The 13,640-nt window shown below is 42.5% G+C and overlaps 1 protein-coding gene across 2 annotated transcripts in view; it reads left to right on the top strand.

Moving 5' to 3' along the window:
* CNTNAP1 (contactin associated protein 1) overlaps window positions 1–13,640 on the top strand; it is a 59,325-nt gene that overhangs the window by 17,721 nt on the left and 27,964 nt on the right. For both annotated transcript variants that reach the window (XM_069952469.1, XM_069952468.1), the window contains exons 2-7: window positions 1,113–1,214; window positions 1,856–2,052; window positions 7,475–7,622; window positions 9,699–9,902; window positions 10,272–10,456; window positions 10,996–11,136. In XM_069952469.1, coding sequence (XP_069808570.1) covers window positions 1,113–1,214; window positions 1,856–2,052; window positions 7,475–7,622; window positions 9,699–9,902; window positions 10,272–10,456; window positions 10,996–11,136 — 977 coding nt within the window. The remainder of the gene's footprint in view (window positions 1–1,112; window positions 1,215–1,855; window positions 2,053–7,474; window positions 7,623–9,698; window positions 9,903–10,271; window positions 10,457–10,995; window positions 11,137–13,640) is intronic.

Here is a 13,640-nt window from a genome sequence, read left to right as displayed (position 1 = left end):
AAAAGAGGCGTAGCTACAGGGAGAAATATGGAAAGACTGATGAAGATCACTCTATAGACTTCTGTGCTGCCTGTATAAGTTGATGAAGATGGTACAAGAAAAAAAAGTAATAGCTGCAGGGAGAGACACACATGGAAATACTGATATAAAAATTACTGTCTATAGACTTCTATGCTACCCATATAAGTCTATAGCGATGCTACCAATATAAGTCTATAGCGATGATACCAGAGGAGAGGTAGCGAGTAGCTTCAGGAAAAGACATATGGGAAGAATGATTTAAAAAATTGCTCTCTAATGACCTCTATGCTGCCCATATAAGTCTATAGAGATTGTACAAGAGAGGAGTAGCTGCAGAGAAACGCATAGTAAGTGTATCTCAACCCAGTGTTTGACTCACAGCTTACACTGTTTAGTACTGACCTGTAATGTCCTCCATGCTGCTTCTGCTTCTTAGGGTATACTATAGAGTACACTCTATAGACTTTATACTTTTTTTTTGTGTGCGTGCAGTGTATGGGAAACATCATAGAGGCTAGGCTCCACCTGAAAACTAGAGATGGAGCTCACAGAGGGAAAAACTGGTGAAAATGTCATATACAAGTTATCCAATGGCCAAAAATACTTCTATTCTTTGTGTCTTTTACCTTCATCCTCTGTGCCGTTCCTGAGCAGTTTTAATGTAGTGCTCTGTCCTGTAAGGCCGTTTGGTGCATTGCCCTCCCCCCCAAAGTGCTGATCCATCCCTGGCTGGCCCGCCCATTCTAATGATTAACCGGGAAGGGGGTGGGTGAGTGCTCCAAACAGCCTTATCGCAAGCCAACGCAGGCAGCATCCAAGGTTGACCTTTATGGACACTTTTTGGCCTGTAGGAGTTCAATAAAGCCAAGACTGCATGACTACTTAGAAGGACTGCACTTTATAACTTCTACTTTTCTATTCTATGGACTAATGACTCAGGTAACTCATCTTGGTATCTACAATGTATCTTCACAGTTGCGTTACTATTTATAGAGGACAACGCTGTACTTATCAAGCCCCAATTTCCCGGTAATTTGTCTTTTTTCTGACAACTTTGTGAAAGAAAAAATGTGTTTGTTTTTTCCCCCCAGAATGGTGCTACAATGACTTGGTTTCCCCCTTATACTTCACATCATTTGAGGCTTCTTCAAGATACAATATTTTTTATGCAGCGAACTTTGCACGACTGTATGGTAAGTAAAGGTATCTTGGGCTGCATGAAGGCTGAGAGAAAATGTTTTTATGCCGTCCTATCTAAGGATAGCATGAACTAATGACAGAGAAGCTGAACAGAATGATGTATCACTTACATTGTTCTGTGCGTCTGATCCAGAGATTTCCTCCTGAATAACATATAATTAGTAGTCCTCTTCATTATGTGCATGAGCCCAGTAGTCCTGGATATTCATGAGAATCAGAAAACTCCCACCATCAGCTGCTAATTGACAGTTATCTATCCATGCTATGTGTATAGTAAGTTAACTGTCAATCAGCAGTTGCAGGGCGGAGGAGGGGTGTGGCAACAATCCTATTCTCCTGCATATTAGGAGAACGGCTGAACAGAATGATAAAAGTAATACACCGATCTGCTCAGCATTTCTGTCACTAATTTATGCTGCCCTCGTTTAAGGTTGCATAAACCTAGTGGCAGATTCCCTTTAAAGTCTGATGAATGTTGCATAGATGCATAGACCATATATTGGACACCCTACATACCCTACAGTTTGGCCTCAGTCTTGATCCCTGTCTTGTCCTACTATGAAGATTGATTGTTTAACCTTTTTCGTTGGTTGATACTCTGGAAATCTTATTTCCATGACCTCTCTATTTGCAGGTAGCAGTGGGTGGTCTCCTGCCCCCGGTGATAAAAATCCATGGCTTCAAATAGACCTGAAGAGAAAATATAAAATTATGGGGATTGCCACTCAGGGAACACACAACACTTATTATGACTGGGTCACCAAGTACATCCTGCTTTATGGTGACCGATATGATACTTGGAAGCCATTCTTCCAGCAAGGCACTAACTGGGTAAGTGTCACATGGATGCTTAGCAGATATGTATGTTATGGAATATAGTTATGCTACATTATATGAACTTCGGCTGGACTATTAGAACATGTACAATGCATTTTAATACACCTGTACTTAAAGGGAACCAATCACTTAAAAAACGGCTATAACGCTATGGGAATGTGCTGTAGCAGCACCCAGCACACTTCCCAAACCTGCTTCTACACCCCCCGTCCCTGGAATGTACAGCCCAAAAACTTACTTTATAAAGTTGGCGCCCTGTATGTAAATTACCCCCAAGTAGTCACGGTGGGCGGTAAACTGCGGAAAGTAGTCACGGTCCCTGGGCGTTCCAGAGCAGTGATTAGCCTGCATCACTGCTCTGGAACGCGTGCTGTCCTTAACGTCAGCACACCTACGTTCTTTCTGTGCCGCTCATGCGCAATACAGCGGGTCCGGTCCGCGCCGTACTGCGCAGGTGCAAAAAAGCCTCGAACTCATTGCTAGAGGTATTACTGCTCTGGAAAGCCCAGGGACCGTGACTATTTGCCGCAGCTCACCGCCCACTGTGACTACTTGGGATGCCGACTTTATAACGTAAGTTTTCGGGCTGTACATTCCAGGGACAGGGGGTGTAGAAGCATTTTTGGGAAGTGTGCTGGGTGCTGCTACAGCACATTCCCATAGCGTTATAGCTGTTTTTTAAGTGATAGGTTCCCTTTAAGTTCCACTTATTAAAGTGATTGTCCCCGAAGCTGCATGAGATGATCAGACAATCAGCTGATCCCCTTCATCCCTGGGAGTCATTCTACCAGCAACCCCTGTAAGCAGCACCCAGAGGCACTTGTTGACACCAGAGCATCTGGAATGCCATCCAGTTTCTGGATGTGCATCTGGAGCTGTCCAGAAGTCTAGATGCTACCATAGGGTTCTATGGGGCATGAGTGTCAGAATTCTAAATGAAAATAGGACCAGATTAGAGAGGAGTGAAACGGATTTGTTAGGGCAGTGATTTTCAACCAGTGTGCCGCGACACATGGTCGGGTGTGCCGTGGGGAAAGTTCCCCAAACTATGGTGCCCCTGTGAAACAGGAGGAAACAATGGGAGAGAAACCTGGGGATGGGGGAGAAACAGGGGAGAGAAGCAGGGGGGAGAGAAACATGGGGATGGGGGAGAGAAATGGTGGAGAGGAGAAGTATTGGTGGAGAGGAGAAGTATTGGTGGTGAGGAGAAGTATTGGTGGTGAGGAGAAGTATTGGTGGCGAGGAGAAGTATTGGTGGCGAGGAGAAGTATTGGTGGAGAGGAAAAGTATTGGTGGAGGGGAGAAGTATTGGTGGAGGGGAGAAGTATTGGTGGAGGGGAGAAGTATTGGTGGAGGGGAGAAGTATTGGTGGAGGGAAGCACAGGGGAGAAGTATTGGTGGAGGGGAGAAGTATTGGTGGAGAGGAGAAGTATTGGTGGAGGGAAGCACAGGGGATAAGTATTGATGGAGAGGAGAAGTATTGGTGGAGAGGAGAAGTATTGGTGGAGGGAAGCACAGGGGATAAGTATTGATGGAGAGGAGAAGTATTGGTGGAGAGAAGCACAGGGGAGAAGTATTGGTGGAGAGAAGCACAGGGGGGAGAAGAAAACAGGCCCAGGTTTCACAATGAGTGAGTATAAATACATTTAGAATCTATATTATTAACTATATGTATAATATGTACTGTTTTAGTGCCATTTTGGTTGGTGGTGTGCCCCGGGATTTTTTAAGTATAAAAAGTGTGCCGCGGCTCAAAAAAGGTTAAAAATCACTGTGTTAGGGTTCGTACAAAGCCTAACCATTGGCTTTTGAATCCTGCTCCATGGAGAAGGTGGATACATTCCGAGGACCTCCTCGAAAGCTTGGGTACAGCCATACGCCATAGGCTGTATCCATTTTTCCAGGCCACCCTCAGGATGTATCCACCTTTTTCGTGGAGCGGCCAGATAGCAGGATTCAAAAGCCGATGGTTAGGCTTTGTACGAACTTTAACAAATCCGCTTCATTCATCTGTAGACCGGATCTATAAAATCTGGACCTAGGGTGTCCATGGCTTAGGGCTCCTGTAAGGAAACCACCAAAACCACCGTATTAAGTGGCTCTATAAGTCAATGTAATGACAAAGTAAAAACCAAAGCCAGGTATCCATCCACAGACAGCTGTTTCGGGGTGTTGCCCCTCATCAGTGTGGAGCAGGATTCTGGCTAGGTGGGAGCAATGCCTAGTAGAGCCATAAGAGAAACAGATCACTGATCTCTGGGAGACCAGCCAAACGATAACACTGCCGGCTGCTAGTGAAAGCACTCCTATAATTAAAGCGTGGTGCTTTTCCACCAGAACAGATTCACAGATATGGCATTAAAGTGTACCTGTCGTTTCCCTTTTTTTTTTTTGCAGAAACCAATAGTACAGTCGATTTTAAGAAACTTTGTAATTGGGTTTTTTAGACGAAAAATTGATTTTTATCATGAAAAAGCAGTGTGAAGCTCTCCACCCTTTCTTCATGCTTCTCTTATGGAGAGGGGAGGGGTGGAGGGAGATGAGGCACCAAAACAGGACAACAAAGAGTTAATTTATAGCTACATCACTGGGCTATCTCCTCTGAAGTCAGCACTGACCTCTCTGACCTCTGAATACTGGCTTTCACACAGGTCCGGCTGTGTAATCCTTTGTTCTCTGCTGGCGACTAATCTCCCTTCTTCCTCCTCTCCTCTCCCCTCTCCATAGAACAGACAGGGCAGACTGATGTAAACCAGATGTGATTTTCTGATAAAAGACAGTGAATGAGAGAGGGGGGGGCCTAGGAAAGTCTTTTTGAATGCAGATAATGGCATATTTGCCTAATAAACCCAATTACAAAGTTTCTTTACTATTGATTTCTGAAAAAAAAACACGACAGTGACACTTTAAGCCTGGATGCTGTGTGCCAAAAATGTGTAATTACATTTATAAATCTGGTCACTAAAGCTAAAATAATTATTTATATATAAAACCTTTTACTACATCTAAATTTTACATCACAGAACTTTTAATAAGATGTAATGTCTATTTTTTTTTTTTTACCAATTAGGGTAATTATTTCAGCATTTGGGCGCTCGCTTGCTCCTTAAAGGGGTAGTGCGGCGGTAAACAATTATTCACAGAATAACACACATTACAAAGTTATACAACTTTGTAATGTATGTTATGTCTGTGAATCGCCCCCTTCCCGTGTCCCCCCACCCCCGCCCGTGTACCCGGAAGTGTGGTGCATTATACATACCTGATCCGTGTCGCGCCCGTCCGCCATCTTGTGCCAAGACGTCATCTGCGGGAGGCCGGTCGAATCGCTGCCGCCTTCCCTGATGCCGGCCCCCCTCTGCTGCGAGCATAACAGTTATGCTCAGCCAATCGCGGTTGAGCAGCTGATGACGCTGCAGAAGGCGGCCGGCACTAGGCACGGTCGGAGCGGTTTGGCCAGCCGGCCTCCCGAAGATGACGTCTTGGCACAAGTTGGCGGACATGCGCGACACGGATCAGGTATGTATAATGCACTTTCGGGGGTGGTGGGACACAGGGAAGGGGGCGATTCACAGACATAATATACATTACAAAGTTGTATAACTTTGTAATGTGTGTTATTCTGTGAATAATTTCTTAGCGCCGCACTACCCCTTTAATATCGAGCAGTATAAGAGGGCCCTTGGATCTTTGAGAATGAAGACTGCAAAATAAAATATAGATAGTAAAATAGTAAATAAGAAATCAACAAAAAATCTTGAAAAATGTTTGTTTTGGCTATGGAAAAAAAGAAAGAAAAAATGGCTGCACCTCTATGCTTCTGTTCACACTGCAGGTTGCACGCTGCTTAAGTACAGAAAAAAAAAACAAAACAACAGAAAGTGCAACAGCGACCTACAGGTGCAAGTGCTTACCGTATATACTCCCCTTAGTGCACACACAATAAAAACCTGCTCTGTAGATATTGAAAAATGCAGATCTTAGCAAACTACTTGATCAAAAAGAGTGTACCATATCACCACATTAAGGTGTCCTCAGAGACATGGTCCGACTCTAGAATTTTCACACTAGCAATGGCCCCTCCTGGGCTGAACTAGTCTAAAACTGGGCAGATAGGCTATAGAACCCCTGGCAATATTGATTAGGCAAAATGAGCAAATAAAAGAGAGGATAAGAGCAATATGTATGCGAATAATAAGCTGTTCTTTTTGAAAAACGTAGAAGAATCTATTGAACATGTATTGAGGGTAATAGAAGGATTTGGTTCTCTGTCGGGCCTATCGATATACTGGTGAAAATCAATTTTGGTTCCTTTATCTGGACCACTAAAGAATCCACAAGAGTCAAACTACATGAATGCAGCAAAGTGAAGAAAAAGTAGCTAGGTTTCCTGGCGCTGCCAAAAATTCTTCCACAACAAGTATGGTATAAAAAAAGAAATGAAGGATCTGATTTATTGGTGAAAACCAGTATAAAATCAAACTGGACACTTTTATAAGTTCAAATCGGAGGAGATCTCAGGAACCAGGCAGCGATGGGAGGAATGGACGGCACCAATCAGGGGATATGGAAATCTTAATTCAGTAGTTATAGTGGTACATTGGCTTTAAAGAAAAAGGTAGAAGTATGGATAGATTTGGTGAGGGTCAACGCTGATAGCATAATGATGGGTTAAACCAGTCATCTTTCCAAATTTATTATTTGTTTGTTGCCACTCCAGTTTGGTTTGATGGGCCATTATAATAATATCCTAGAAATTTTGGAAAGTGGTCAGAAAAGAAAATTTAGTAAAGCTGTAAAAGATGGTGGCTATTGACTTCACCTTAGTTAATAGGCATAATAACATTAGTATGGTATCATCGATTTACAACCATCAGATTTAAAGGAGAGGTCCGGGCATGGACTTTTTTTTTTTTTTCTCAAAATAGCCGCAGAGGAGGTGGCTGAACATAATAACATGCACTTATGTCGCTGGCTCCAGCACTGGTGTCCACTGTCCTCTGCTCCTGTTTCCAGTCTCCGGCCACTCCTAGGTCTGAGTGGGGAGATCTGACGTGTCAGGCCGTGAGCCAGTCAATGGCTGAGGCGGGACCCTTCTACGGCCTTAAAGTACATAAAAATATCAGCGTTAGAGAGAGAAGTGTTTTGTTTTTTCTCTATCCTGACAGGGGGGAGGGTTGAATGCATATTAAAAACATTTTGTGTGGATAATAATGCAGAAAGAAAAAAGTTGAGAAAAGTTTTAGAATAAAAATGAACAAAAAAAAATCTAGAAAAATATAGTTAACATGAAAAAAAAAACGGATTTAAACAATAGGTCACATTCCCTTTTAAGCATCTTAAGCTAAATTAAAATTAGTACATTGGTATGTGTATTGTTTATTGGTATTTTTAATCTCTTGATTTTTTTAAACAGACTTTCTTTGGCAATGTAAATGCATCAGGCGTGACTGAGCACCGCCTCTACTACCCCATCAAGGCACGCTATGTTCGTTTTATTCCTGTAGCCTGGAACCCAAGGGGAAAGATCGGGCTTCGGGTTGCACTTTATGGCTGTGAAAGCAGTAAGTTGATAACATAATTTTTTAGTATTTTTTGTTAGGAAGATTCTAAAACGTCTTCTGTGTTCCATTTTGTATCAGCTATTATATGCTTCAAAGAATTGGATGACTATTCTCCACTCTAATCACTAGTAAATCACCAACTAAGCCCTGTCCCTTCTTCCTGTGTTCCATCTTGGTCTGTCTGTTACTAGAGACAGACTGAGCTTAAAAACAGTCAGTGAACAGCAGATTGTAGAAAAGCGAGACACGTAGTAACCACAACAGCTTTATTTCTGAAAAGAAAAATACATTTTTGGTAAATTAAGTTATTTACAAATGTGTTAGAAATCACATATCACATGGGGGGAAGGCATCTGAAACCACTGTGATCACTGAAATTTGTACAACTGATAAACTTAATGACAAGATAACTTGTCAGATAACCTTTCTGTGTAAATGGACCCTAAGACACAATATAGCTTAAAACATACTCCCATATGAGGTTCAGCCTCCTTTGCAATAAATGTAAATCCAGATCCACCGATGCATATATTTGTAGCTAGGTGCTGCTGTCAACAGAAGTGTTGCTGGAGCCAGAAGTATGAATCACAAATTTATTATAGAGTTGGAGAACACATTTCAAAATATAGCTTAGAGCCGTATTACACGGCTGGATCACTTTAGTAAACGAGTGTCAATCGTTAGATCGGAGCTTGTTTACTGAGCCTATTACACGGCTCAATTATCATGCAGCAAGGGAATTAATGATGTCCGTGCAGCCCTTGTTTTAATAGTGAAGTTCATACATTACATCTTCCTGCTCCCCAGTTTCTTGCTTGTTTCTCCACGCTCCCTGCAGCTGCGTACAACTTCAGAGCCAGTCTCTGCAAAACATACTTCTTCCTTCTTAACTTTTCTCTGAGCCCCTCCCCATGTCCCCTTAGGGGCCTATTCCACAGAGCGATAATCGGCCCCATTCGGCCGATTATCGCTCCGTGGAATAGAGACAACGATCAGCTGATGATCGTGTTATCAGCTAATCGTTTATTTAGGTTCAAACCTAAAATCATCGGGCACAGACCGCACATGGCTGCTTGGAATAGCGATGCACGGCGGGCGACCGACGATTCCTCAAGCACCATACATTACCTAAGCATGTTGCAGGGCTTCTCCTGCTCTCCTTCTTCCTCCCGGTCCCGCGTGCAGCAGCAGCTTCGGAGAGGCCTGTCTTAGCTGACAGACCACTCAGCCAATTTCTGGCCAGGACTGCCGTGGGTCAGTGATTGGCTGAGCGGTCTGTCAGCTCAGACAGGCTGCACCGAAGCTGCTGCTGCGCGCGGGACCGGGAGGAAGAAGGAGCGCAGGAGAAGACCTGGAACATGTTTAGGTAAAGTATGGTGTTTAACCAGGGCTGCAAGGACATTGGTAATGATGTCCCTGCAGCCCTCGCTAAACGATTATCCGGCCGTGTAATAGGGCCAGTAAACGAGCGCCGATCTGCTAGTTTACATTATTGATCGGGCCCCGATTGGCCCGTGGAATAGGACCCTTACTCATCCCTCTACCACACTGGCATGGCTATACCAGTTGTGATGCCTTACACGTCTCTACAATACATGACTACAGAAGTAGATGAGACTAGATGAGGTTATTAACTGCAGTCCTTCTTCTTTTGGGTCTGTATACAGCATGTGCAATATGTCACTGGCTTGTTCCTTCCATGCCAATAAGATTTGATGCTGTCATTGAAAATCAACTATTAAAGTGGAGATTTTGTCATCTAAGTTATACTATTAACCTTCCTTTCATGTTAAAGTGTTCTAGGAAGCTCAGTCTTGTCCAAACTTTGGATACCGATCTTGTGTTCAGTGAGATATTGATTAAAATCTTACTTTTTAAATGTCACTAGTTTGATCGTGAAATAACAGATGCCAAGAAAGAAATGACTAAATGCACAGATAGGCAGGGAACTGCTTCTATCCACTAGATTTACGGATTATGTATAATCCCCATAGGTTAAGAACTTCAGATTGTACAGAAAAAAATATCACTTCTTCCCTGTGTACACATCAATATTTTTTTTTTTTAAATCCGCAGACCATGATGTCCTGTCTTTCGACGGCGATGACCTCATTTCCTATCAGTTCAGAAAAAAGAGTAATCGGACATTACAGGATGATATTTCTTTCAATTTTAAGACCTTGGAGAAGGAGGGGGTGCTGATGCATGCGGAAGGCTCACAAGGAGACTACATTACGTTGGAGCTTCAGAAGGCGCAGTTGATCTTCCGAATCAGCCTGGGTATGTGTTTCATTGACTTAGGACTCTGTTCACACTGGAGATGAGTGTCTGCGTTGCGGGTTCTGGGACAGAACACCCAACACTTCTGGGACTCAACTCCCAACTCTTTAGGCTATGTTCACATAATGAAAGCCATGATGATCATACAACAGACTCAATGGATACCCAATATCCAGCGAGACCCTTGACATTGGGTATCCTTTGGGACTGTTGTATGACCATCATGGCTTCCATTATTTAAACATAGCCTAAAGAGTACTTACCATATTGCTTCTTTGTGAGCCATAGTTTGGTATCATACCAGTTATCCCCTAAGATATTTTATTATGGTTATGTGAACTAATGTCTTTGTTATTGTTCCCCCAACAGGAAACAGCCCTGTCCATGCTGTAGATAGCCATACAGTTGCCACCCTGGGAAGCCTATTAGATGACCAGCACTGGCACTCAGTACATATCCAGCGCAATTTGCGTGATCTCAACATTACATTGGATGGAGAAATACAGAGGATACGATGCAAAGGGCATTTTGACCAGCTAGATCTGGATAAAGAGGTAGTGATGGGGACTTTTTTATCTTTTTTTTTTCATTATTGCTGATGCTTTACTGTGCATTTTATTGCAACAAAGGTGGATGTCTTATGTTGTGGTAAGTCAGGTTGAAACTTTTTAGAGATTAGACACAAAAGAATGGGGAAGGGAAGGGTAAATCTTTCCTTTGGTGTGATTCTTAACCAGTGTTGATTCAGTTTGAACTTTGAAACAAATTAGGATTGGCAAGAACCTCTAATTCATTCAGACCTGCCCATACAGTAAGCTAGGGATGCTTTATGCATCTCCAGCTTACTGTTATACATTCCCAGGGTCAGAAGGAGAGTAGTTCCCACATGGGGGACCACTCTCTATGACAAGATAATCCATCCCCTCTATCATGACCAATGAGGAAGCACTGTAAATAGTCGTCGGAATACATTATTGCTAAACATATTGATCTATAGTAACTGTCATCTGACTAGCTGTAATAAATTGTAAACCCTATATATATGTGTGTGTGTCCAGTCTGTCTCCCATTGATTCTATCTTTTTATGTGCAGATATTTTTTGCTGGCCTTTTACATGACGATAAAACCATCACTCACAAGCAGAACTTTCGTGGCTGCCTTGAGAACATCGTCTATAACAGAGTACACATTGCTGACCTGGCGAGGAGGAAAAAATCATCCATCCGCTTTGTGGTGAGTCTGGAGAGGGGGTATTACTCGGATTCATGGAGAGGAACAGACATCTAAAGTGACTTTATACATTCCCTTTCTGATTTATTTATTGATCGTCCTATTTGTCCACATGATCTCTCTGGGTCCCATCGGCTGCGCTCATCTGTCCTTTTGACTTCACAGTTTAAAGGGAATGTGTGACCTAGATTTTTTTTTCCTTATAAGAGCCGGATATAAAAACATAGCAGAAGAATAGACATTCGTTCCAAGGTTCACTGAGAATAACTTAATAGATAAATGTCTTTTCGGGAAATTACCCCTCCATCAGATCAACAGACTATAATAACAGACTATATAAAAAACAAATGCAAGAAAATATTGAATAAATAAAAAACATCGGGATACATAAAAAATCCTCACATAATAATAATAATCAGTTTAGACACGTCCTTGACCTTCTATCAAAACGCTATCTATCCACATGCATCAACACATGTATATAGATGTATAGCTCACTCTGCCATCTCAATAGTCTAAGCTCCTAATATGGCCGGCGTAGAGGAACGGAAAACTACATTCTAACAACATTACCGCAAAAATCATTCATAGACATTCAGAGACGGCCCCACTCATCTACGGTTTGGGTGCAGGTTTTGCAACTTGCTTCCATTGAAATGAGCGTAGCTTAATGGCAACCACACTTGAACTGGAGACAAGAGTGGTGCTATCTCTGGAAGAAAGTGGCCATGTTTTTCTAATGCTGGTTAACCCCTTTAATTCAGACTTATATCAGACCTAGAGATGAGCGATCCTCGAGTCCATCCGAACCCGATCGTTCGGCATTTGATTAGCTGGGGCTGCTGAAGTTGGATAAAGCTCTAAGGTTGTCTGGAAAACATCTCCCAGTGTAGAGATCACCAAACCACCCTGATACGTAACTTTAAGGGCCCTTTTGGATGTGAGTATTGGGACACAAATAAGGAAATACAAGGGGGGCCCCTTAAAGGGAACCTGTCACCATGAAAAAAAGCTATCTAAATCTAAGCTATTAACATACTTTTATAGAGCAGGAGGAGCTGAGCAGATTGATATATATCTTTATAGGAAAAGATTCCATATAACTTATAATTTATTGAATGAAATCTCTGATCTTCCCAGGCTAAAGAGTCCGGTCCATAGAGTGACACCGCCCACTGGACTCCTTATTACAGAATGAGCAGGGATTTCAAACAAGTTACAAGTTATACTGAATCTTTTCCCACAAAGATATATATCAATCTGCTCAGTTATATCTGCTCTATAACATGATGGCGATAGATTAGATTTAGCATTATTTTGGTGACAGGTTCCCTTTAAGTCTATTGCAAGTATTACAACATGACAAGGGAAATACCAAAGCCAGGCATCCATCCATAGACAGCTGTTTTGAGGTATTTCCCCTCATCGGTGTGGAGGGATATCTGGCTATTCCTGTGTTTTGTGACTCGTGGCTGAGGCTTCACCAACCCCTTTTTTGCAGTGTCTCTTCCTATGTCAGATAATCACTGCAGTTCCTATCTGAACAGTACCACAATTTGAAAAATACATTGCTTTGCCTTTACACTCTATCGTATCACCCTGTTAACTCCCCTCCTCCAGCATTCCAAATGCTGCTGTATCTACTGCCTGCTCTTCTGCTTGTGGCATTGTTCAGCACAAGGCAGTGTGCAGTAATGAAGTATATGTGTATATACTGTATGACAGGGAGAGGGTGATGTAGGCTGTAGGAGCTGGTCAGAGTTGATGACATCACTGATGATGCATGGTACAGTGTGCGCACAGTACAGTATATGCATGGTACAGTATGTGTACGGTATAGTATGTGCACAGAACAGTATATGCACGGTACAGTATATACATGGTACAATATATGCACGGTACAGTGTGAGCACAGTACAGTATATGCATGGTACAGTATGTGTACGGTATAGTATGTGCACAGAACAGTATATGCACGGTACAGTATATACATGGTACAATATATGCACGGTACAATATATGCATGGTACAGTGTGCGCACAGTACAGTATATGCATGGTACAGTATGTGTACGGTATAGTATGTGCACGGTACAGTATATGCATGGTATACATAGCTATGGACAGCTGCTCCACTTTTTCTTAGCAATGACTGATAATTTCCCTCTATTTTCGGGGATTAGTCCGTCTATAGGTGTAATAGTCACATTAAACTAGCTGAGCAGAAAGAGACATCAGAATGTGATGGGGGACAACAAGGGCATATGCACAGTAGGAAGACATTTTACAGCTATAAGGTCGCCTACAAGTTCTCCTGACCAGTGATTACATCTATCCCAACAATAAAGCCAAATTGCACCAGTAATACGGTAGTAGAAGACACAGAGACATTGGTGAGGATAATCCTGGATAAGGGCGCAGTGTCCTGTATGAGAGGAGCGGTGATAATGAGTTTGCTGACGCCTGAAGCTGCTTATTCACTGACATCCCACAGTGCTAATGAATTCC

Source organism: Dendropsophus ebraccatus, chromosome 14 (genome assembly GCF_027789765.1).
Source record: "Dendropsophus ebraccatus isolate aDenEbr1 chromosome 14, aDenEbr1.pat, whole genome shotgun sequence".
NCBI classification, from domain to species: Eukaryota; Metazoa; Chordata; class Amphibia; order Anura; family Hylidae; genus Dendropsophus; species Dendropsophus ebraccatus.
The sequence above is the reverse complement of the archived record's forward strand: the minus strand, read 5'-3'. Positions and strand labels throughout refer to the sequence as shown.